The 22399-nt window shown below is 46.7% G+C and overlaps 11 protein-coding genes across 11 annotated transcripts; 5 read left to right on the plus strand and 6 right to left on the minus strand.

The window, feature by feature from the left end:
- Positions 1-3285: 3285 nt before the first annotated feature.
- K460DRAFT_431794 (uncharacterized protein) lies at positions 3286-3896 on the plus strand. The gene is made up of 3 exons (XM_040938347.1): positions 3286-3630; positions 3705-3782; positions 3834-3896. The coding sequence occupies exons 1-2, from the start codon at positions 3417-3419 to the stop codon at positions 3734-3736; spliced, it is 246 nt and encodes an 81-aa protein (XP_040789268.1). The 5' UTR covers positions 3286-3416; the 3' UTR covers positions 3737-3782; positions 3834-3896.
- On the minus strand, positions 3820-5189 carry K460DRAFT_367448 (PEP phosphonomutase-like protein). The gene has a single exon (XM_040933579.1). The coding sequence runs from the start codon at positions 4788-4790 to the stop codon at positions 4005-4007; it is 786 nt and encodes a 261-aa protein (XP_040789269.1). The 5' UTR covers positions 4791-5189; the 3' UTR covers positions 3820-4004.
- A 138-nt stretch (positions 5190-5327) lies between these two features.
- Positions 5328-7788, minus strand: K460DRAFT_335992 (DNA mismatch repair protein MutL). Its single transcript, XM_040930963.1, has 3 exons — positions 7475-7788; positions 7160-7426; positions 5328-7109 (listed from the first exon to the last, which is right to left on the minus strand). Exons 1-3 carry the CDS (start codon positions 7751-7753, stop codon positions 5454-5456), a joined length of 2202 nt encoding a protein of 733 aa, XP_040789270.1. The 5' UTR covers positions 7754-7788; the 3' UTR covers positions 5328-5453.
- A 232-nt stretch (positions 7789-8020) lies between these two features.
- On the plus strand, positions 8021-9037 carry K460DRAFT_285727 (uncharacterized protein; the record flags this gene model as incomplete). Its single annotated transcript, XM_040928840.1, has 1 exon — positions 8021-9037. One exon carries the CDS (start codon positions 8021-8023, stop codon positions 9035-9037), a length of 1017 nt encoding a protein of 338 aa, XP_040789271.1.
- A 396-nt stretch (positions 9038-9433) lies between these two features.
- K460DRAFT_285109 (histone-fold-containing protein) lies at positions 9434-10094 on the minus strand (the record flags this gene model as incomplete). Its single annotated transcript, XM_040928784.1, has 5 exons — positions 9434-9484; positions 9534-9617; positions 9667-9754; positions 9817-9864; positions 9910-10094. 5 exons carry the CDS (start codon positions 10092-10094, stop codon positions 9434-9436), a joined length of 456 nt encoding a protein of 151 aa, XP_040789272.1.
- A 453-nt stretch (positions 10095-10547) lies between these two features.
- Positions 10548-11874, minus strand: K460DRAFT_285614 (oxidative stress survival, Svf1-like protein; the record flags this gene model as incomplete). The annotated part of the gene is made up of 4 exons (XM_040928831.1): positions 10548-11017; positions 11067-11491; positions 11544-11759; positions 11852-11874. 4 exons carry the CDS (start codon positions 11872-11874, stop codon positions 10548-10550), a joined length of 1134 nt encoding a protein of 377 aa, XP_040789273.1.
- A 960-nt stretch (positions 11875-12834) lies between these two features.
- On the plus strand, positions 12835-15267 carry K460DRAFT_284556 (Pkinase-domain-containing protein; the record flags this gene model as incomplete). The annotated part of the gene is made up of 3 exons (XM_040928744.1): positions 12835-13083; positions 13136-14624; positions 14675-15267. 3 exons carry the CDS (start codon positions 12835-12837, stop codon positions 15265-15267), a joined length of 2331 nt encoding a protein of 776 aa, XP_040789274.1.
- Positions 15268-17621: 2354 nt separating this feature from the next.
- On the plus strand, positions 17622-18893 carry K460DRAFT_281785 (uncharacterized protein; the record flags this gene model as incomplete). Its single annotated transcript, XM_040928519.1, has 3 exons — positions 17622-17787; positions 17921-18697; positions 18751-18893. 3 exons carry the CDS (start codon positions 17622-17624, stop codon positions 18891-18893), a joined length of 1086 nt encoding a protein of 361 aa, XP_040789275.1.
- Positions 18894-19694: 801 nt separating this feature from the next.
- Positions 19695-20079, minus strand: K460DRAFT_377862 (uncharacterized protein; the record flags this gene model as incomplete). Its single annotated transcript, XM_040935022.1, has 3 exons — positions 19695-19754; positions 19860-19937; positions 19993-20079. The coding sequence occupies 3 exons, from the start codon at positions 20077-20079 to the stop codon at positions 19695-19697; spliced, it is 225 nt and encodes a 74-aa protein (XP_040789276.1).
- Positions 20080-20650: 571 nt separating this feature from the next.
- On the plus strand, positions 20651-22207 carry K460DRAFT_367454 (DUF814-domain-containing protein). Its single transcript, XM_040933580.1, has 6 exons — positions 20651-20771; positions 20866-21033; positions 21115-21218; positions 21294-21443; positions 21631-22035; positions 22086-22207. The coding sequence occupies exons 1-5, from the start codon at positions 20699-20701 to the stop codon at positions 21775-21777; spliced, it is 642 nt and encodes a 213-aa protein (XP_040789277.1). The 5' UTR covers positions 20651-20698; the 3' UTR covers positions 21778-22035; positions 22086-22207.
- K460DRAFT_285647 (DUF1763-domain-containing protein) lies at positions 21915-22372 on the minus strand (the record flags this gene model as incomplete). Its single annotated transcript, XM_040928834.1, has 2 exons — positions 21915-22035; positions 22086-22372. 2 exons carry the CDS (start codon positions 22370-22372, stop codon positions 21915-21917), a joined length of 408 nt encoding a protein of 135 aa, XP_040789278.1.
- Positions 22373-22399: the final 27 nt, after the last annotated feature.

The following is a 22399-nucleotide window of genomic DNA, read 5'->3' on the forward strand; positions in this document are numbered from 1 at the left end:
ATAATAATAATAATAATAATAATAATAATAATAATAATAATAATAATAATAATAATAATAATAATAATAATAATAATAATAATAATAATAATAATTTTTTTTGCAATATTAGCCTTAATGCTTAACTACTTTTTTACTCCTCTTTTTTGCCTACGCAAGCTATTATTTATAGTATATTTAAATTATTATTATTTGCTTTTTTACTTTATTGCTTATTTTACTGCTTACATCTACTTATATACTAAGTTAACTATTTTAAAAAGCTATATTTTTTAATTATTATACTACTAGTAACTATAGTTTTTAAGGAACTTTTTTTAATACGCTATAAGCCTTGCATTACTTTTAATATTTTTTATAAATTATAAAAGCTTATTTTTTTAATTTTTAATAAAAGTAGCCTAGTTGCAGCTAAAGTTAAAGTCTCGCATTATTATATAGCAGCTAACTATAGAAAAAGTTATATATTACTGCTACTTAGTTATAACTAGCTTATTGTAAAAAAATACTAGAAAATTAAAATTAATTAAGCAAAGTAAAAAAAGCCTATTATAAAAAAAAAAATTAACTTTAAAGTATCTACATACTTTTTTATAGTACTAGCAGTTACTATTTACTAGCTTAAAATAATTAAAAAATAGTAATTTATACTAAGCAACTATTAATAGCTTATAGCTAGTATTACTAGCTATAATAGTAACTTGCAAGCTTGCATGCATAAGTTTATTTATTAGCGTTATATTATTTATATTTAATATAAAAATAAAAGTAAAAAATAAAAAACTTAAAAATAAAAATAAAAATAAATTATAATTTATAAAATAAGCGTGCAAATATATGCTTTGCTACTTATATATTTAGACTTTTACTATTTAAACTTTTAATTTCTTGCTTATATACAACTATAAAACGCGCAATAATATAACTATATAATAAGTAATAATATATAATTATAAGCTTTAACTATAAATTTTATTTTATTTATTTTATAAAAACTATGTCTATTGCACAAGCTATTACTAATTATAAAAAAGTATTAGCTATTAAAGTATAAGCTTACTACTAAACTAAAGCTTACTTAAATTTTAGTTTAAAAATTTATTTATACTTTAATAATAATTTATAGTTAAAAATTAAAGCCGCCTAGCAATACTTAAATAATTTAGTTACTATTAGGAACTTATAGTTCTATTACTACAATTTTTAAATAATAATATATTAAGGCTGCTAATAGCAATTATTAAAAGTTTTTTAATAATTTATTTAGCTAACCTAGTATTATATAAACTTTACTACCTTAATACTATATTAAAGTGCTAGGTATAGTACTTAAACTATAATTTTTATACTAATTTCTCCTACTGCGTTATATAATCTGCTCTGCTGTTAACTTTACTTTTAATTATAGAAATAGTATAAAATACTTACTATAAAACTTATATAAATAAGTTTTTATATTTTGCTTTATAATAGCTGCGTCTATATATATACTGCGCAGAAGCTAATTATTTTAGTTTATATTAATAATATTTGCATCTATGCTTTATACTAAAATAGCATTAATATATTTAAAAGTAAACTATCTAATACTTTTACTATTATATTAGAAAATTCTAATACTTTATATTTAGAAATGTATATTAAATAAGGCATAAATATAATAAAAATTTACTAAGCTAAATATATTTAGCAACTTTTTAATTACTATAATTTTAGTAATATAGCTACTATTAAAATTTTATATAATTATTGCGTTAAATTAATGCAAAATAATAATAATATTACTACTTTTACTTTTAAAAAAAAAAAACTTTTAAAAATTTAATTTTTTTAATTACTTACTAGTTATAATATATATTAACTTAGCTTATACTACTTTACTTTATAAATGCTTTAATAGCAATCTAATATAGTATTATATAAATATAATAATTAAAGTATATGCTTATATATATAGTACTTATAAAATTAGTATTATATATAAAAAGTAAAAATTTTAATTTTTAAGTTATATTAATGCTAACTAGGCTAGATATTCTAACTTTTAATACTTTACTATTAGCTATATATTTATTTTTACTAAAAAACTTATTTTATAATTATTTATTATACAAAAAATTATAGCCTAGTTTATATATAAGGCAGAATATATAGCTTTTAATAAAGCTATAAAAAAAGCTATATAAATTAAGTTATTTATTAATAACTTAAATATTAATATTTATTTTAATATAGTATTTATATATATTAACAACTAGTTAGCTATTAAGCTAGCTAAAAACCTAGAATTTTACTAATATAGTAAATATATTAACTTTTATTACTACTTTTTCTGCAACTACGTTTAATAAAGTTCTATTATAATTAAATAAATTAGTAGTAAAATTTTTTTTACTAATATACTTATAAAAGCTTTAAACTTTATTAAATTTAAAGCAGTTTACTAGAATATTAGTTTTATTAACTAAGTACTTACTATAAGTACTATTTTTAACTTACTAAATATAAATATAAATAATATTATTATTTATAATTACTAGCTTTATAAAGCAGAGTAATATTTTTTTATTTATATATTATAGTAAAAATAGGCTTAAAATAATACTAAGTGCATTTAGCTTTTAAAATTTAAATAGCTTTATATTACTTTTAGTATTATAAAAAACTATATAAAAGTATAGTTTAATAATATTAAAATTTATAATTATTATAACTATAAAAAAAAAGTGTATAATTATAATTTTATATAGCTTTGCTATAATAAACAGCATATAAATTATAATTTTAATATAAAATACTTCTACTATAGTATAATATTATAAGTTTATTATTTTTTTTTATTTTATCCTGTATTAAGATTTAGGGGGGCTATTAGTTTAAATTTTTAATATATAATTTATTATATACTTAACACGCTAGTCTATATATAGACTAGCTTATTTTAATTTTACTCTTTTTTATATATAAATATAGCTTCCCCTTATATATAGAATATTATTAATATAATTACCTTTCTTTAGTTCTACAGGCATGCGGTATTGAAACAAGTAAGGAATCTGGCAATTGCCATATGGATAGTTACTACCGCGTTTTTGATAATATTTATCCTTGCTGTACTGTTACTATACTGGCAGCGGCTGACCAACCTCACAGACCTCATCATCATTTCTTTCTTCAGCTTCTCTTTCTACGTCCCCAGCCACATGCAATACCTCAAGTTGGATAATCCGCCGCCGCTCAATTTTCCGTAACTCATCATGGCTCGCCACTATATCCGCACACGTGTTCCTTTCCCTCGTCTACTCCTTCGTCAGCATGGTCTTTCAGATCAACTTCAAATACACCAATCCCATAACATCTACCACGCAAATCACCGAGATTGAATATGGCAATCCGATTTCGTACGGCCACGGCACATGCCTCGTCTACTGAAAGCTCAACTGCTTCGGCATGACCACAATTGGCCTGGCTTGCAAAAAAATTACTACTTTTTTATAGAATTTTATATGGACAACAAGATGGGTCTGTTTCTTATCTTTTGGGTTATCACCCACGTGTCAACTGCCTTTTATGATATCGAGATTGCACCTAAGTTTTATCCATGGGGATATGTGTGGTCCCTACATTCGAGTACGTATACATTGTACTTCTTTTGTCAAGCTTGTAGCAACATAAGCTGGAGTAGCTACTAACAAGTTTTGCAGTCGTCGAAGGAAGTCGTATATTGATCGCTTAGAGTGCAGTGAATGCCGCTTTCTTCCCGTTCTGCTATCGGTTTCAGAGTAGTTTGCTTCAAAAATCCAAGTTCCATAGGCTATACTGACTTAATACAGGATAGAAGAGCCAGAAAAGCGTGCATGAATACTGGCCCGTGGAGGCAAGAATAGGGTTGCGGGAAAGGCTAGATCCCATCTTTCACACAAAACAAGTATACAATAAGAACTTGTGCCTGCGCCCATCTCTTTTCATACTTGATCGTTCAAGGCATCCAACCTCTTCAGACATCAGACTCCTTCGCCAGCGAGTATCTTCGCGGCTGCATCGCCCACACTACCCGCCGTCATCAACATAAGCTGCGGCCCAACTGAAACCCTCGCCACGCCCATCTCAGCTAATTCCTTAACACTAAGTCCATCTGGTTTCATCCGAACCAAAATAACATTCAACTTGCCCTCTAACGCCTCCGTGGCCTTCTCCACCTCCCCTCTACTCCACCCCTTGCGCGACGGACCACCCCAGATGAAAACATTCGCCGCGCCAGCTTGCAGATACGCCTTTCCGCGCTGAACTGCCTCGTCGACATTCTGACCTGCGAACAGCGCGTCAGTGCGCGCATTGACTACGAAGTCTGGCACCCCTTCTTCACCCGCAACGGCCAGGACGCGCCGAATCCTCTCCTGTGCTTCCGCTACGGGATACAAGCCACCGAGCTCGCGGCTGAAGTCTTCAAGATTGATCCCCACAGCACCCAATTTGATCACGCTGCGCACACCTTCGTCAAGCTGGTCACCGAAGCCGTCTTGGAAGTCAGCGGTGAGGGGCAAGTTGTGTGCCTTTGCGACTTTGGCAATAGCTGATACAGCGCGCAGATTGACTTCTAGTGTGAGTTCATCATCTGATAGACCGGCGGCAGCGGCGATAGCGTAGGATGCTGTTGCGAGGGCTTTGGTAGCGGGTAGGGAGGCGACGGCGTTTGCGGTGATGGCGTCCCAGACGTTTGTGAGGACGAGGGGGTCGCCGGGCTTGTGGAGGGCTTTGAAGGCGCGGGCTGTGTCGTTCTGGGTGGACATATTTATGAAATTGTGAAGAGGCTGTTGGAGAGGAAATAGAAGTGTCAAAAAGACTAATGTAGCAGCACTTGATTTTACTGTGATCGCTACAACTGTTCTGGTTTTTTGGATTTGGATGGGTGAAGAAAGCACGTCTTTAGCTCTTATGTGTATTCAGCCACATCAGCAACTACAGACACAAGGTGACTCACACGCCCTACGAGGGCCCGGATATTCGCCACTCTATTTAGTTTGCCTTTGTCGCTATGTTGCCGGATTTGACCACTCATAATCTTCGTTTTTCCACGTCGTAGCCGTCGATATCTGTAGCGGTCTCAGTTACTAAACATCCTCGCACATAGGCCATGCCGTGACACAATATTACGACATTGATTCCTCGTCTCGGTTCTAGTATGTTCGTGTCGCTTTGGAGTCGTGCGGGGAAAGATGAGATGAGATAAGACGAGACGAGACGAGACTTGGGATTACGCCGCTTGGACCTACCCCATTTGTCATAGTGGTGCACAACAGCCCTGGAGGTTATCATCTACATAGTGGCTCAAGATTCTTCATCTTCCAGCACGAAACTTGAATATAGATTATCAACAACGACATCTCGTAAAGCTACAAGGGTTAGTGCTTGCATTTATCGATTCAGATTCATCGAATATTCGATTCCTTAGCCTAACATCTCTCAAACACCCGATAAAGGCCCTTCAGATTCGCAACCTCCATGACGCCTTTCAGCAACCCCGCCGTTGCCACAAGTCTTACTTTACATGCAGGAAAGATCGTATATTCGATGACTCTCCGCAGCTTCTTCCGCCTCAGCGCGATTTCTGCATCTTCCTCTGCAACCTTCTGCTTCCCTTTGCTACTATCTTCGTTCTCCGTAGACGGCGGCAACGGTAAGATCTCGGGGACATAAAAGGCCGCAAGCTCGCGGAGCAAAGTTTGGAAGCAGGTTTTCTCATTATCCCAGTTGACGTGAGGTCCTAACCTCAGGAGAAACTGCGGAAGCTTTGCCAGAGAAGGGGTATAGCCCTTCATCAACAGCGGGATGGAACCGAGTTCGCCTTCTTCGGTAATCTCCATGGAAAAGTACTCGCTCAGCAGTGCAGCTTTGCTGATCAGGAAATTTCCAACTGTTTCAACAACCTCATCCCAGTCTACTTCATCTGCTGCATCGCCTGTACTGCTTCTTTCCTGCTCTGCTGCCACTTTGAGCAGATCGTGCAGCGGTAACGGTGGATTGAAGCGAATAGAACCGTAGTTCGCGAAATCTGTGAGACCAACTTGGTAGAAGTACTCATTGCACAGCATACCATAGTCCACAAGGAAGAGTTTGACACCGCCTTGTATGGCTGCTATGCGCTTCTGTTCGTCAACGATCCCGACGAAGGTGTGTGTTGAGATAATGTCTGTGAGCTCATTGTGCATAGCGTCCCGGACTTCAGCACGGAGATCTTTGATTGACGTGAGGCGGCATACTACGGGCTCTTTTTCGGTGTACTCGTAGTCCATTTCCTCGACATTACTAGCTTCGTCTACTGAGCGCTGTGGCTGGAGCATCGATGTGATTTTGCGTGCTGAAGCATCTGTCCGAACTAGATTATTTTCGTAAGGCTTCTTGGTCACCGTCTTCGGCGCTTTCGAACCGCTGCGATCTGATAAGGTGCCCGTTGTTGGCGTTGTGGGTGCTGTTTGCTTCATTGGCGTTGCGAAGGGAACGTTCGGATTCGATAGCAGGGACTGCGTCATGAAGGATCTGCTGGTATCAACCTTGCTGAGGCCTTCACGAATCGCATCGCATATCATGGCGATGATCTCGTCTTCATTCAGAAAGTGTACCTCCCGCTTGGTAGGATGTACATTGACATCAACTCGCTGCGGCTCAATCTCCAGATTCAAATAGAAGAACGGATGCCCTCCTTTCGGCAAAAATGTCGCATACGTCTGTTCGACGCCTTTTTTGATTGTAGGTGACTCAACGGATCGATGGTTGATGAACAGCAGCATGCTTGTCCGTTTCGCACTGTAGTTCGCGTTACTGACCCAACCGTCGCACTTGAAACCCCAGCGGTCGTCTTTAACTTCTAGAGCTACTAGTTCATTGGCTGCTGCGCTACCGTGGATCTGGCGAATGCGATCTTTAATGCTCGCGGAAGCAGGTACTGATACACTGCTACCGGAGTTGTCATTCGCTTTCTTGCAGGAGAATGATACACCTACACAATGGACCGCATAGCGCCCGACCAGGTCGAGGATTTTCGCATACTCTTCACTTGCTGAGCGGAAAGCTCGACGTCGCGATGGGACGTTGTAAAACAGATCCTCGACCTGCACCAAATCAGCGTTTGTAACCAGAAGCCAGATAGCGGCTAACGTACGGTGATCTGTGTTCCACCCCTTCCAGCTTTGGGTTTCGGCTCGGCACTCTGACCAGGCTTCGGGCTGGCGAGCTTGCCATCAGCGTAGTGAGCCTCCCATGCACAGCTTGACTCCTTCGTTCTCGTCGTGACTTTGAGATGCGCGATATGACTGATACTCGCCAGCGCCTCGCCACGAAAACCATACGTGCCGATGGAGCTCAAATCCTCGAAAGATTTGAGCTTTGAAGTCGTGAAGCGCTCACAGAGAATTGGTAGATCCTCTTTCTAGTCGCATGTCAATAGGCATCTCTTGGATGATACCTCAGAACCTACATCAATTCCGTGTCCGTTATCTGTGATCTGAAGGAGCTTGAGCCCACCATCCTTCACCAAGACCTCCAACGCGGTGGATCCTGCATCAACAGCATTCTCGATCAACTCTTTCAGTGCGTGAACAGGAGCGACAATGATCTCTCCGGCGGCGATTTTGTTAACAACATCTTGCGCGAGTGCTTTGATGCGGCGTGGCGCGGGAAGCGAAAGGCTGTCATCGGCTTTTCGCTTCGTCCCACGGGGCGACGACGGTGGTGATAGGTCCATATCCTCCGCCATGGCTGTGTGGTGAAGTGAGCATCGAAGCCGGAGTTGGGGCGGTGATGGGAGAAAAGACCGAAGAGCGAATGATACGGCGCGATGACGCGACCCCACCAACGCGCGCTCACGTGCTAGTCCAACCACTCCAAATCTAGGCCAAATGTGCAGCACTTCTTGACTACCTACAACCCTCACACAAGAAGGAATGGCTTTTAATTTCCCTTTAAACTGTTCAATAACACACGATAGATTACAGATCAAGACAATTGTACTTCATTCCCAAACATGGTCCCACCATCGTATGCGCGAGCTACAGCCTCGTCCACACTGCGAGCAGGCCTGAACTCATCAAAGGCAAAGAAAGCAGTAGAAGTACCTAAAGGAACGCCAAAAAAGCTCAAGAGGCCCTCAACCCTGACGATCAAGGACCGTCAAGAAATCATCTACAGTGCTGACCTCCATCCCATCAAGCCGCTCAATGCAAAAAAACCATGTCCATTGGCCACTCTGCCGTCTGAGCTACGCACTGAAATCTACACCTACGTCTTAGACCAAGCCTCCACCATCATACATCCTCAACAATTCATCTCGCCCAGAAAAGACCGTCCGCCATGCTACATCTGGCCGCGACTACTGCACATATGCCGCGCGATTCGCATCGAAGCCGCATATACATACTACACCTCAACACCCTTCACATGGACAGTCCGCAATCTCAACTTCGCCCCTGTAATCGCATGGATAGATACTCTACCTCGAGAACACCGTGCCTTGCTGCCACGAAATCGATGCATGAAGCTAGACATCATACCCCGTATCTCCAACCACTTCGCCTACCCGCCGAGCAACTACCTTATTGACGCCCCTATCGAGTCACATTGGAAGGCTTGCGAGCGCTTTGGGAACTTGTTCGCTGTATCCGGTGATCAGCATCGCAAGCACTTTATTATCTTCTGCCGTCTCGGCGCGTGGTGGCTTTGGTGCGACAAGTATGTCAATCGAAATATACAGTGGACTTATTTGTTTTGCAAAGATTGGGCGCCGAATGGCCTTATGAAGCATTACCGGAGGAGGTCTTTACTGTCTTTTCTAGAGGACCATGTTTCTGTTTTGATGGCGCCTTGTGTGCGGAAGGCTTGGATAAAGAATACTGGTACCGCTGGGATGAGGAAAGAGGCATCGAGGATGCTTGAGGCGTTGGATATATGGTATATGCAGATTGCCAAAGCGCCGACGGATCAAGTGAGTAGTAAATGGAGAGAGAAGATGGGTCTTATCAAAGGAGTTGTAGAGAAGTGGTAGAGTAGAGATTGTGTAGTATTGTATATGGGGTCAAATGTTATGGCTGGAACGGTGCGGTTGTGCAGCTCCTGGATATTGAATCATGATGATTGAACGTACTGTATTGAGCGAGCGTTGGGTATCATTATAATGATCGGCTAGAAAGATTATGAGCCTCTCTCATCCGTTCACGGACATTTAATGCAGTTGTCTCTGCAAACACCATCAAGTAAAGAACGCTATCACACGGCTAAAAACCTGGAAACCACCAAACACCAGCAGGCCGCTATAACGCCCTCAAATCCAAAACGCACACTCGCTCAAAAGCCTCTAGATGCTATAAAAGCGCACAGCGCTCACAGTAGCTGCCAGGCCATTGATAACGGTAGTAAACAGTTGCCTTGTCCAAGTCTGTATTCAGCGTCTGCCCGTAAATGACGGGTCGAAGCCGTATAACGTACGCCCTTGCTAGAAAACTCGTCAGGGTTTGAAACTCGATTTTGGCTAGGAAACATACCCTGTTAAGAACGAAGATGATATCTGTGATGGTTACAGTTTTGCGGGCGCCTAGCTCGACAATCGTGACGACGTCTTTCAAGATCTATAGAAGGGTCAGTTACACGCTTCGCCTGGATTGAAAGGAGACGTACAGAAGTGAGCCGTTCTTTCAGGGCGTAGCGCACGTCGTCGTAAAGAGTTGCTGAGATGCGCTTTACTCCGCCGCGGCGGGCTAGGCGTCTAAGAACGGATGAGCAAGCTAGTCCGTGGATACTTGTAGAGGTGAGAGTATATGCACTCACCGAATATCGCCTTTAGTAACACCGTAAATGTTATCTCGTCGGATTTTCCTACATTATTAGCCCAGATACTTGAAACATGTTATAAAGACTAACGTATGGCGCTTTAGTCCCTTGGCCTTTCCGAGTCCCTGCGCTCCTTTGCCTAAACCTAGGCCTAGCTTAGTCGCTCTAGATGCGGCAGGCGAAGCTGACCCTTGCGGTTGATGAGCATTTCCAGGTCTAGGAGCGGCACCGAAGCGCTGAATCCCTCCGAATTGCCTCGGCCGCTCGTTGACCATGGTGGCGTTGTTTGTGGTGTTTGTCTGGTAACTACAGTAGCGGGAGGCAGACGTGGTAGCTAAAGTGGGGTGCACGGGCCGATTGCCTGTTTATTACGTTGCGCAAACGCGTCCACACGCGTTTGCAGAGGCACGGTATCAGGTGAAGGTTGAAGGGCTGGAAATGTGGAAAAGATGCGGGGCAATATCGCAAGTGAAGGTGGAGCGGTTGGAGTAGGAACAATCGCTAAACAAACTAGGGGCGAGAGTTTCACTGGACCTACTGAAACATGTCACAAGAGCGATTCCTCGCGTTGGTTATTGACATGCACCACAGAAGCTGAAGGCGTATTATGACTTAAAGACCGTTATTCATTAGGTTCTCAGGTGCCAGTCCTGGAGGATCATCATTAAAGCTAGGGTATCCATGTTGCTGGAGGGGTTCCTTATCCAAAACCAAAAGTCAAATCTTCTCTAGGAGATGAAGGTCGCCTCAGTGAACAGGGTACCTTCCTCCTCGATGACTTCATCGCCCACCTTGATCTTGATGGTCATCTTTGGCGCGAACTGGTAGATGTACGGCTTTGTGCCGGCTGCACTAGCAACAATGGTTTTGATGAAGCCTGGTACTTCGGCCATGACATCAATACGCTCCAGTCTGTCTCCAAGAGAACCTGCAACGTCTGCGGTCACGTCCTTGCCATCCTCCGTCTTGCCTACCCAGTGATAGGTTGCCGCAGTGGGTTCTGGCCAGTCGTTGTCGGAATCTTGCTTTGTTGCGGTGTGCTGGACATCGCCTTCGGTGTTGGCTATGAGCAGCTTGCCATCTGTAGCAATACCGGCGACTCGGACAACAGTCGATGCGTACGAAGCGGGCGTGGTGAACTCCATCAAGATGGCAGAGTAGGATGGAGACTGGAAGTTGGCAAAGTTCCAACGGGAAGCTACAGGCGTTAGTTCTAGCACGACTCCAAGACGACTCCAAGTGCTTACCCGCATGGTGTGGTTTCATTCCCTGTAGGGCATGGCTGAGCATGCCTCGGCCCTTGACGTCAATCTCTCCCTCCTTGGTGATTATGGAGCCCTCGAGGCTGCATCGCGGCCAGAAATGGTGGTGCATAGCACCCCACGGGGCCTTTGGGTCTGTGCCATAGTTGGTTGTGCCGTCCTTGCCACCCTGGAAGCCGGGCGCGGTCCTAGTGAACTTGACATTGATCAGACTATTGTCGTTGACCGCTGCCTTGATTGTGTACGCGTTGCCATCCTCGGAGAGTTCGAGCGAGATGCCGTCGGCGTAGAAGGAGTGCTGTTCCTCATCGAATCCGTAGTTGGAAAGGGGGTCGGTGGCCCATAGCGCGGGCTTCTCGTTGTTGGGGTAGAAGAGCTTGCAGCTGAACTGGACGGTCACGCGTAGGCCACTGGAAGCTGTGAGTACTGGGGTCTGTGGCTTGGGCGAGGGATACTGCTTACGCTACGTTGCTGTAAATGACCTGCAGGAAGCCAACATGTCCAGAGTCGGTGAAGAGGTAGAAGGTTTGTGTTTCAACATTGGTGTAGTCGAGGGTCACCCACTTCAGGTCTTTCTTGGCCAATTCCGTGTATGCAGGGTCGCCCGCATTCTTGCCAACGGGGTGGATGGCTTCGGGGCCATACTCGGGTTCCTGCGTGCCGGCAACGGCGGCCAGTCTAGAGGCGCGTCAGTATGTGAAGCCCCAACAGACACGCAAACAGCGGCCGTGTCGCGCAAGCACGTGCCGGGTGAAGAGCGGCGGACTCACGTTGACTTTGCCCAATTGAACATGCTGCGGGAAGGGCGTCGCACTATCCAAAAAAAGCGTGCGTGAGTAAAGGTCTAAACTGCGCCCTGACTGGGGGAGGGCAGAAAAACTCTTGCAGGACTTGGTTCAACAGGGTTTGAAAATTTCGCGCTGACGAGTGAGAGATGGGCCGCAAGCAGAGAAGGCGCACGCAGCGAGCGGTGGGCGTCGAGAGGGGCGGTCGGCACAGTTGCTGCAGGGAGAGGGACGGGGCAGCCGATGCTGTGGACCGGCGACGATGACGATGCAGGTCTGGCAACTAGCTGTTGAGGATGTGGTGCTTGAGGCGTTGCGGCTCTAGAGGTCAACGCTGATGGTTGTTGAAGATGCGCATCGCCCTGCCCGGGAAGCCGCGGCCAGGTGCGCGCGCCTAGACGCAACCGAAGGAGTAATCCGGCCTTTCAGATATCTGCCACCCCTCCAAGGCATCCCATCGCTCCTCTGCCTGATCCTCGACGACGTCGACGACGATTAGAGCGTTGCACCCCGCCGTGTCAACGTCCATACAGTCTTGGGTCTGTACCTTCGTTTCTCCTAGTCGCCCGTATTCCCGGCATTCCGCACGAGCTGTCTATGCCGCCAGTTCCGGAGCGCGGGGCATCAGTACCAAACTACTACGGGCAGAGTATGACGAGTTTGGATGCTTCATAGCTAGACACACGACCTTCTCCCAGACCCTCCTCCCACCACGCTCGCCGCTGAGCGCGCTCTTATCCTGGTCCCATCCGGTGTCTCCGCCGGCCCTGAATTGACCCCATATCCAACGCTATACATACGGCTCTGTCACGGCGTCCAGGCCGACCAATTGCCGATTACGCATCCATCTCCCAGTAGGTAAGCTGCCCCCGTCTGGCATTTCGCGTCTTTCGTCATGGCCTCCTACTAGACTAGAGCTGACCTCGATCTGGCAGACCACACTCACTTCTCCCGCTCCAGCCTCCATCATGCCGTCGACGCCCCAGGATCAGCCCCAATCTGTCCGCTTCAGCGACATCACTCAAGAAATCGAGCCCGAGGAGGCCGTGCAGACTGTCTCCGACCTCACGGGCACGGGCAAGGCGCGAGATGGGGCCTTGAGTCCGCAGGCCGAAGAAGAGCTGCGCAATTTGTCCTCGACTCTCCAGAACTCTCGTTGTCAGGCGAGACGCATGGAGAACTTCTCCTTCGAGCCCGTCTCCCTCCCGCCATCACGAGTAAGCGCAGCACCAGGCATATGGCCGTGGAGACATCGCTAATCCACACCAGGCTGCATCACCTGCTCCTACATCACGAACACCCTCAGGACATTCCGTTTCTCGCGCGTCTATTGGCACAAATCCGTCCTCACCCGCACTCGCCATGCACTCTCCACCATTGACTCCTGCGGGCACATCGTCTCGGGAAGACAGATCCGGTGCTGAAGGACATAGAAAGCGGCCGAGTGATCCCGGTATGATGACTCCGCAGGTCTCACCGCCGCATGAGACCCCGCCGACGTCCATGGACTCCTCTGTGCAAAGCTCTGATCCAGCCCAACCAGCATTGGCAGTCCCCGCGTCACCCAAGACCCTACCACGTTCATCGCGACCGTCATCCTCATCTGACGTAACTGGTGTCATCCAACCACACCCAAGACACGGCCCGTCATTTACAATTGGTCCTACCGGCGATTCCTTGCCGGCTTCTAGGGACGTCAGCCCCTCCGGATCAGGCGGAGAGCGTACTCCAGGACATCATTCCTCAGGTACAACTACCCCAACCACTGTCAGCCGTCCTTTTACCCCCCAGGGCGAAAGGGATGACCCTTACCAACGCTCCAAACGTGCTGCACAAGCGAGAAATCTCGACTCACTCGAAGCACGTTTCGTCTACGGTGGCCGCGACGGGCGGCAGTCGGCGGCTTCATCCACTTATTCACTGCCACGTTCCAAAGGTACTGGGTCAGACAAAGAGGATAGCAAAAGAACGAGCCTTTTTGGTGGCAATGGAAAAGCCTCCAATCGTCTTGGCTCTGATGTTGAAAGCGAAATGAAGGCTGCCGTTGGCAAAGAGCACCACCATGGATCCATGTCTGAGCTGAAGCGTTTCTTCAGAATTGGACATAGACACAAGGACAAGGACAAGGACAAGGAAAAGCGCACTCGGTCCCCTGCATCGTCCATCAAGAAGGAGAAGATCAAATCCAGCAAATCAGGAACCATGACCCCGCCAATGATAAATGGGCCCATGAGTGTCCCATTTGCAGATGATCATGGACTTCAAAGCAGATATGGAAAGTTCGGAAAGGTCCTTGGTTCTGGTGCCGGTGGCTCTGTTCGATTGATGAAGCGAAGCAGTGATGGAGTCACGTTTGCAGTAAAACAATTCCGAGCCCGACATTCGTACGAATCGGAACGAGACTACAACAAGAAGGTCACAGCCGAGTTCTGTATCGGGTCAACGCTCCACCACGGAAATATCATCGAGACCATGGATTTGGTCAACGAAAAGGGCAGCTACTTTGTTGTCATGGAATACGCGCCCTTTGACCTTTTCGCGATAGTAATGACCGGGAAGATGAGCCGCGAGGAGGTCACTTGCTGTACCCTGCAAATTCTGAACGGAGTGACGTACCTCCACAGCATGGGTCTCGCTCACCGCGATTTGAAGCTTGACAACGTGGTCGTCAATGAGCATGGTATCATGAAGATCATTGACTTCGGCAGTGCCGCTGTCTTCCGCTATCCGTTCGAGAACGAAATTGTTCTTGCCAGTGGTGAGCATATTCCGTGACACTTTGTCAGTGTGGCTACTTACTTTTTTCAGGCATTGTTGGTTCAGATCCATATCTGGCTCCGGAAGTGTATGACGTCTCGAAGTATGACCCGCAACCAACGGATATCTGGTCGCTTGCGATTATCTTTTGTTGCATGACTCTACGTCGATTCCCTTGGAAAGCGCCGCGAATCTCCGACAACTCGTACAAACTTTTCGTGTCCCCCCCTAACGATGGACCAAGGTCCATCACTGGTCCTTCCAAGTCGACGCCTGACCTTAGCCACGCTGAAGCCCAGTCCGGGCCGCAATCCGAGCCCGTGTCCCACCATGCATCAGATACCAACGACCAGCGTGGGTCATCATCAACTGGCGCTCAGCAGCCGCCTCAAGTGATCAAGGGCCCATGGCGCCTCCTGCGCTTACTACCACGAGAAAGCAGGCATATTATTGGTAGGATGCTAGAGGTCGATCCTAAGAAGCGTGCAACACTGGATGAAATAATTGAAGACAAGTGGGCCACAGGTAGTGCCGTATGCTCGCAAGAGGAAGGTGGTAGGGTGCTCCGATGCGACAATCACGAGCATACGCTTGAGCCCGGTGCAGGCGCAGCATCAGCGCCAAACACACAGCAGAAGAAGTGAGCAGTCGGGCGCACTTTCTTTCATGCCTCACTAGGCACAGTGGATGACAGGATCTCTTCCGTTTCGTGTCATGAATGCTTCGAGCACGTGTCGTCGTAACAGTAGAGATCAGAAAGCCCACCTTGCTGAGTCGAGATATCACGCGAGGAGAACGTCAGGCTCAAATCCCGTGCTCATTGATTACTTTCAATCAAAAAAGCCCTCGGGGCCTGTTTCTGATTAGCCGATTTGGCGTTGTTGACATATAGCAGGCGGGCGTGCAAAGTTCATTACTATTTGCATTGGAAGATCTTGCTTTGATTTAGGTAGACGGGTAGACAATGGGCGGCTCTCCTCTTTCGATCTTGGGCACTTTGTAGCGCTTCGTGTAATTTACTTTGGATGGTATACATTCTACGCAGAGAGTGGTAGGATGGTTCAAGATGAGTGCAACCCGTGAATGCAAATAGGGAGGAAAAAGATGTTGAGTCGTTGAGTTTTTAGGTTGAGTCGGGTGTAGATGTATTAGATTAATAGAACTAACAAGCGAGCGTATACACTTATTCTGAAGTGTTTTTCGATTATATATGATTGTATATGCCCATCGTATGCGTCTAAATCCATATACGATTCATTCAAAGCAGCATGAATTTCACGACCAACAACACTTGGATTCACCATGTCACCCATCAATATAGACATTAGGCAAAACTGCCATATGGCAGAGCAAGAAGGTAGATCTCTCTACCCTCGACCCGTGAGACCAGCGACTGTGCATTGACCGTTTCCATCCCCGTCGCCTATCCTCGCCTAAACCGGCACGCCAATCCTGACAGTTGAAACATTTGCATGACAAGACATGAAACATGGATCCCCCGTTGGTGTTACGAAGCGCGTTGCCCAGCCATGCTGTTGAGCGTTGACGTTTCGGCCGCAAGGTTAGTAGTAGGAGGCGGCTGCTTGTACACGTGGCGAAGCAACGCAACACGCAAGAGGAAGACGCAACTGTGCATGTGAGGAAGAAAAGTGCTCGATTCTGCGCTCTCCGTACTCAAGCGGAGGGGCAGCGGTTCGTCATTGGGTGTGTGGAGGCGTGATACGTCAGATTCCTGGCATTGCATAGGCATAGACGCTGGTTGGTCGGAGAAAAGGGCACATGCGAAAGAAAAAGTCTGAGGTCAAGGTTTCCAGGCCCGATAGCAGTAGTGCAAGCCTCTCGAGGTCGTTATCGTATCAACGCTGCGATGGGCTTGCATCTCACGATAGAGAAGTATGTTAAGACCTAATCACCTGGGTCCCCCCCCCCTCCCTCAACTAGCCGCTATCTCCACCTATATCAAGCCTATCAACATGTGGAAAACAAAGGCATTTTTGAGGCAGCGAACTACTGTTTTCAAGCAATGGTTGAAACTAGCAGTGACGATTATGCGGAGACGTCCACAGTTGTACGCAAGTGAGTTGCCATGTGGGGTGTCAAATGCGTCAACCTTGGCCGTACATAGCGCATTATTCAGGCAGGGAAAGGCGTGAGACGAGCAGACGTACGTTAGTTCGTTTCATCGCGCATGCGGAGTTCGTTTGGGATTGAATACCAAGCATGCCCAGACGGGATGGAGGGGTCGGGGATCTCTCGCTTGCGCTTTGCCTGGGGTGGGTTTAACGCCGCTGCTTGCTGGATTGCATTGGGGAGTGATGGCTGTCATGATGAATGATGACAGATGGTGTGGATCATATCGTTTGTTAGTATGGTATATGAGAAGAAGAAAAAGGATGCGTAAGGCAGGGTAGATCAAATCGGAGATGCAGAGCAAAATTTCTGCAGGCCTCTCCTTTCCTGGTCAGTATTTGTCCGACACCAACACTGGCTCCCCACCCCCATGCACGTAAGGCATCCAGAACAGGATGCCACCACTCGCCTTTGGGCGGTCTAGGCCAAACGTCGCGATGCCGTTGGAGGGACAGCGCCTTATCTCCAGTTTGCCCTAGGCCAATGAAGTGCGCTTTGACTGATGTTACCCAGCTCTCTTGTGGATATGTGGATAAGGGCCTGTGAAGATCGCGCCTCTCACCCGGGAGACGACGACGACATGGCCCCAGCGGAACGCCATGGTCTCGCAGGCGGCTTACAAGGCTTGGCTGAGAGCCAATACTTAGACGCACGTTTCCCACCAGTGCCTCATATTTTCTCTGGCTCGCCCATAATTCAAATTCAAACAATACACACTTGCCCTTTGCCTTTTCTAACTCATTTAATATTCTGCTTTTTCCCTTTCTTGGCTGGTCCGCTTTCTACATTGGGTTGTTTCTTCGTATATGTAATTGGAAGAAATTTAGGCTTGTGGGTACGCTTGAAGAAGGGCGTTTATAAGTAAGAAATGCGTCGCCAACTCCCTCCATCACACTTGAAGGTTCCGCCTGGTCCGCATGCTTTTCCGCAACGACATTATTTGGGAGAAAGTACCGTGATTGTGAACCATTACTCGGGTATTGAGAAGTCGATTCCGGCGATTCCATCACTTCCTGGATTTCGCACAAGCGCTGGTATGTTTTCATTTTCCTTTGTTGGTGGTCGCGTGATTGGTTACCGCGATTACCGCGATTAAAGACAGACGTCAACTTTCGCTCAAAGTAGTTTTGGGTTTTCTTGAAGATTGTGGCTAACAAACAATTGTAGCCTTCTTGACGTCCCTGAGCGCCAATTTGAGAATTGACCCCGATCTACCGTCGCCGTTGGGTACTCCGACTACTTTTCGTCTAAATAGCTTTTCGCTTCCACCGCTTCCGCCAACGCCGCTGTCTTTCTCCACACTCCCCGCGCCGCTATCGTATCCGTCGCCTGCGGAAACAATCACCATGTCGTCGACTGAAGCAACCGCACCGGCCAAGTCAATCACCGAAGGGCTACCGCAGCTGTCAACGTACACTGCTGAATCAGAAGATGATCGCGTGGAAGGACTACGTCTTGTCGCCGATTCTGTGGCCCAACAACGCCAAGTCTCGAGCAAAGTTATGATGGTCCATCCAGTTTCCCTCGCCGCATACCTCGCTGTCGTTGCAATTGCAGCGCAGTATATGCTACGATGGTACAATGATGTGCTCATGGTTGGCACGACAGTTGGCGGCATCACCATGACGTTTCTCATCTTCATCCGATGGATGACTGGCGGCTATATTGGCGTCGCGGAAGATATCAACATGGAATGGCTAGGAGAAGACAGGCTCATCGTAGTCAAGTGGGGCGAGGATATCATTGGTGCATTGGTTCTGGGCTGGGCAGATGATGCTGCGAAGAAGCGGGGCAGGAGACGAAGGGGCAAGGCTGTTGTTAGGGCTTGGACGGTCAAGCTGAAGTACCGCGGGAAAGGCGTTGGTGAGGGCTTGTTGGAAGAGGCCGTCAAAGTTGCTGGAGAGAAGGGTGCAGACGGCATTATTTTTGACGGAGATCATGCCAGTAAGTTGTCTCCAGTATCAATTCCACGCTATCACCGTCTTACAGCCCAACAGATTCCAAGCGGATCCTCCCTCCCATCTTCAACGGCTTCCTCGACAAGCAGGAAGCAAAAGCAGAGAAGACGCTCCGCAAAGTTGCTGACGAGAAGGGCAACTTTCGCCAGCGACAAGGCTCACCAACCTGGGGAAGCAGATAGAGGGAGTTTCTTACTATCTAGAGTGTGGCGTTTTCTTTTCAGTCACCCAGACGACTTTCTTTTGGAAGATACCCCATTCTGTCGTTGAGATACCCCAAACGATCGCTATCGCTCCTGGCATTCAGCGTTCGCGTTTTGCATTTAGAAATTCGCATTTCGTATCACTGTTCAAGACATAGATGTCCAACTTGGCAGATTCAATGACGATATCTACACTACTAGTTGCATATACCCGGTGACCTGGCTTTTACCGCACCATACCCACGATGTCCCTTGTTCTTGAAGCTAAATAGATTAAATACCATCTACCGTCCCATCCACCCGACTGCTGCACACCCACTTGATTCAACTTAGCCAGGAATGTCTTATCGCAGCATGCCTACTATTCTGCTGCTTATCCTAGAGATACAGCGTGCATCCTGGGGATACTGATAACGGATGCATAATGCTCGATAGCAACAACTTGGCGGCGTAATCCGACTCGTCGATTGCCCCGCATCCTACCTCCTCCGTCGCAATCAATCCCAAGCTTTTCGCGAGAGGTGCATGCCAAGGTGCAGGTATAGTGCATGTCGGGAATCAGCACCGGGGACCAAATGATCGACACGCCATACGACCTCATGCATTCGATACGCACAGCTTCTTGCTTGAAAAGACTCATTAGGCCTCCCTTGAGCTTCTTCGGCAATCCCCCGTGCAACATAGATGGTCGTTGGTAGTAAGGTGGCTGCTCAGCAAGCGCTCAGTGCAAGACTGCACAAGCGGTTTCAGACTTCGATTCACTCAGCACGCGCCTCCATCTTAAGCGTCGCCATCGTCAGAAGATGCTGGGTACTCCTCGCGCAGCTGCAATATCACTTTCTATGCGACATTAGTATAAATAGACTTTGGCACCTAACCGCGCGCGATTGCGTTGCGTTGTTACAGCTGGCTGTGCCACAATCAAGAGAGTACTTCAGTACGTACCGCTAACGCCTCTGGATTCGCCCCGTTCTCGATGAGCGATACGCAGTAGGAGAGCTGCTGGCGGTCGAGGTGGGTGTTCTGCAGATCTGTTAAACTGGGTGTCTAGTATTGCGGCGAGACGAGGTTGACATACCAGCAATGTTGCGATCTCATGGAGGATGTCGATGACCTCGCGGGCGGCCTTTCTACGCGCGTCGGCGGATGTCTGCTCGGCTGGCATTGTTCCTGACTGTATGCTCGTGAGGTGCTGTTCTGTCTTATCAGTTTTGGTGTTGGTGTTGCCTGTTTGTAGTTGCTCTTCTCTCGTCGAGTGACTCCCTGAGTGTTTGTAGACGTTCCCCGCGGCGCGTGCTTGAGGACTTGGCAACCAACCGCCCCTCGATCGGTGGAAAGTTCATGGTCCATCTGCTCTGAGATTCTGCATTTCAGTCTTCAGGACATCACGGCTATTATGATGCTAAATATCCCGTTGGGGCTCAAGCTAGCAATGAAAAGTCTGTAAAATGAAGCTCGCACGCTTGCGCTTCTCTTTGCACCCTAATCCACAGCTGTCATGAGGGCCTGAACGACTTTTGAGATATTCAATTACTGCTGTAGAATGTCCCTACTAAGGACTTGTATCAATATGCTTCACGATCCATTCCAGTCCCACGAGGCATAATCTTTCCGAATTCATCGTCACATCTTGTTGTTCGTCGCATACTCGTGGACCCTGAGGCTGGCTGGTTAGCCCCGCTGACCCCACAAGTGCTCTCGAGAATTCACATTTTCGCAACTACCCAATCATACCCTACAAACCCGCCACTAGATATTCTACCCCCTCCAGCAGGTAGTTCAAAATGGTGTATTACTTTTCCTCCAACACTGTGTCACCAGCCGCTTTCATATACGTCGGCAAGGACAAGGTTGAAAGTAAGCAGAATGCAGTACCCAGCACCATCTTGGAGCTTTCCTACATTGCAACTCCGCAAGCTGTTTCTAACTAAATGACTAACACTTCAAAAAGATGAAGAGCTCATCAAATTCGGCTGGGAAGAAGACGTCTGGTTTCACGTCGACAACCTCTCATCGGCGCATATCTACGTGCGGTTGCCAGAGGGCGAGGACTGGGAGAAGATAACCCCAGAGCTATTGGTTGATTGCGCGCAGTTGACCAAGGCAAACAGTATCGAAGGTATGTGCAGCTGTTTTTGAGAACCAGTTTACTGGGGACACGGCAGGGGTTTCAAAGGTTGACAATGTTGACGCGCTGCAGGCAACAAGAAAGATAACGTCACGATTATATACACGCCGTGGTCGAATCTGAAAAAAGACGGGAGTATGGCGGTGGGACAAGTGAGTTTCAAAGACCAAAAGAAGGTGAGTGAGACAAAGTGCATTGTGCCATTATTCAAGTCCCGTGGCTATAGCGTCTGACCATGTTTGATTGTTTAGGTCAAGCGTATACACGTTATACAGCGGGAGAATCCTATTGTCAACCGCCTGAACAAGACGAAGGTTGAGAAGTTTCCCGATCTACGAGAAGAGAAGGAAGCTAGACTTAGCGAGCTTAGGAAACGGGATCGAGATACTCTACAGACCAGGGTCAGTGAAACTTTCATTCGTGTCTCCTTCCACCTACAGCTTCTTTTACCTAATACTGCAACGACACACGCTCTACTTCCGCCACCGTTCCTCCCTGTAATCGTCCTTAGGGAGTTATTGCGACTCCGCAGTGCCTCCATTTCCCTCAGACACGCCCTATACGAGAATTTATTCTAACATCACGTAGCGAAAGGAAGAAGCCCGTATTGCCAAGGAGCGGAAGGAGCTCGCGTGGCAGAGAGATCATGCCTACGACGATGTGATGACCGAGGAGAACCTTGCCCAGTCCAGCAACCAGGATCGCGACGAGGACTTCCTCGATGATTTCATGTAGCTCCAGCGCTCGTCCTTGTCACCAAAGTATAGCTACAATGCAGTGAGATGTCATTGGCGATATCCACCGCCTCGGCCAGCATGGCATCGTACTCATAGGATGTCGTTTGGAAAGATCTTCGGTGCAACGGAGCGGGTTCAATTAGGATCGCGGACGGTCATGGAGGGGAGGCACAGACCCATGCTCTCGTTCAGCATGCGAATGTTGTGGTTGAATGGGTCGTATGCAGTGGTCTTGATCTCGTGCTCTTCCCAGGTGCTATGCCATGTTAGCAGGTGAAGAAGCATCCTACCGAATAAAACACTCACAGAGTTCTGGCTTTGGGCTTCGAGCGACCCCCATTGCTCTGAGTCCACCAGACAAATAAGAGGTTTTTTATGATTTTGTGCTCCAATCCATTCTCTCTTGTCGCATACTGTAGGAAATCGAGGGTGTTTTGGACCTTCTGTGGTTCGAAGTCGACGATGGAGCCCTTGCGAAAGGCTAGGCGCAGACGGTCGCGTAGCGTGTAGCGGGCGGGCTTCGAGAATTGAATAGCCCTTAGACTCTGGCGGTACAAGTGCCTGTACGCGTGAAGAATAGCTTCGTTCGACATGGTCGTCGAAACTCGAGAGGCGCGCTT

The sequence above is a fragment of the Cucurbitaria berberidis genome, assembly GCF_010015615.1.
Source record: "Cucurbitaria berberidis CBS 394.84 unplaced genomic scaffold K460scaffold_3, whole genome shotgun sequence".
NCBI lineage: Eukaryota > Fungi > Ascomycota > Dothideomycetes > Pleosporales > Cucurbitariaceae > Cucurbitaria > Cucurbitaria berberidis.

Excerpts from the sequence above, each read along its gene's own strand:
- K460DRAFT_431794 (XM_040938347.1), top strand. The coding sequence starts at position 3,417 with ATGCCTCGTCTACTGAAAGCTCAACTGCTTCGGCATGACCACAATTGG. Across the intron at positions 3,631-3,704 it reads TGTGTGGTCCCTACATTCGA|TCGTCGAAGGAAGTCGTATA; the intron begins GTACGTATACAT and ends CAAGTTTTGCAG.
- K460DRAFT_367448 (XM_040933579.1), bottom strand. The coding sequence starts at position 4,790 with ATGTCCACCCAGAACGACACAGCCCGCGCCTTCAAAGCCCTCCACAAG.
- K460DRAFT_335992 (XM_040930963.1), bottom strand. The coding sequence starts at position 7,753 with ATGGCGGAGGATATGGACCTATCACCACCGTCGTCGCCCCGTGGGACG. Across the intron at positions 7,427-7,474 it reads ATAACGGACACGGAATTGAT|AAAGAGGATCTACCAATTCT; the intron begins GTAGGTTCTGAG and ends ACATGCGACTAG. Across the intron at positions 7,110-7,159 it reads GGGGTGGAACACAGATCACC|GTCGAGGATCTGTTTTACAA; the intron begins GTACGTTAGCCG and ends GATTTGGTGCAG.
- K460DRAFT_367454 (XM_040933580.1), top strand. The coding sequence starts at position 20,699 with ATGGTGTATTACTTTTCCTCCAACACTGTGTCACCAGCCGCTTTCATA. Across the intron at positions 20,772-20,865 it reads CGGCAAGGACAAGGTTGAAA|ATGAAGAGCTCATCAAATTC; the intron begins GTAAGCAGAATG and ends CACTTCAAAAAG. Across the intron at positions 21,219-21,293 it reads GTTTCAAAGACCAAAAGAAG|GTCAAGCGTATACACGTTAT; the intron begins GTGAGTGAGACA and ends TTGATTGTTTAG.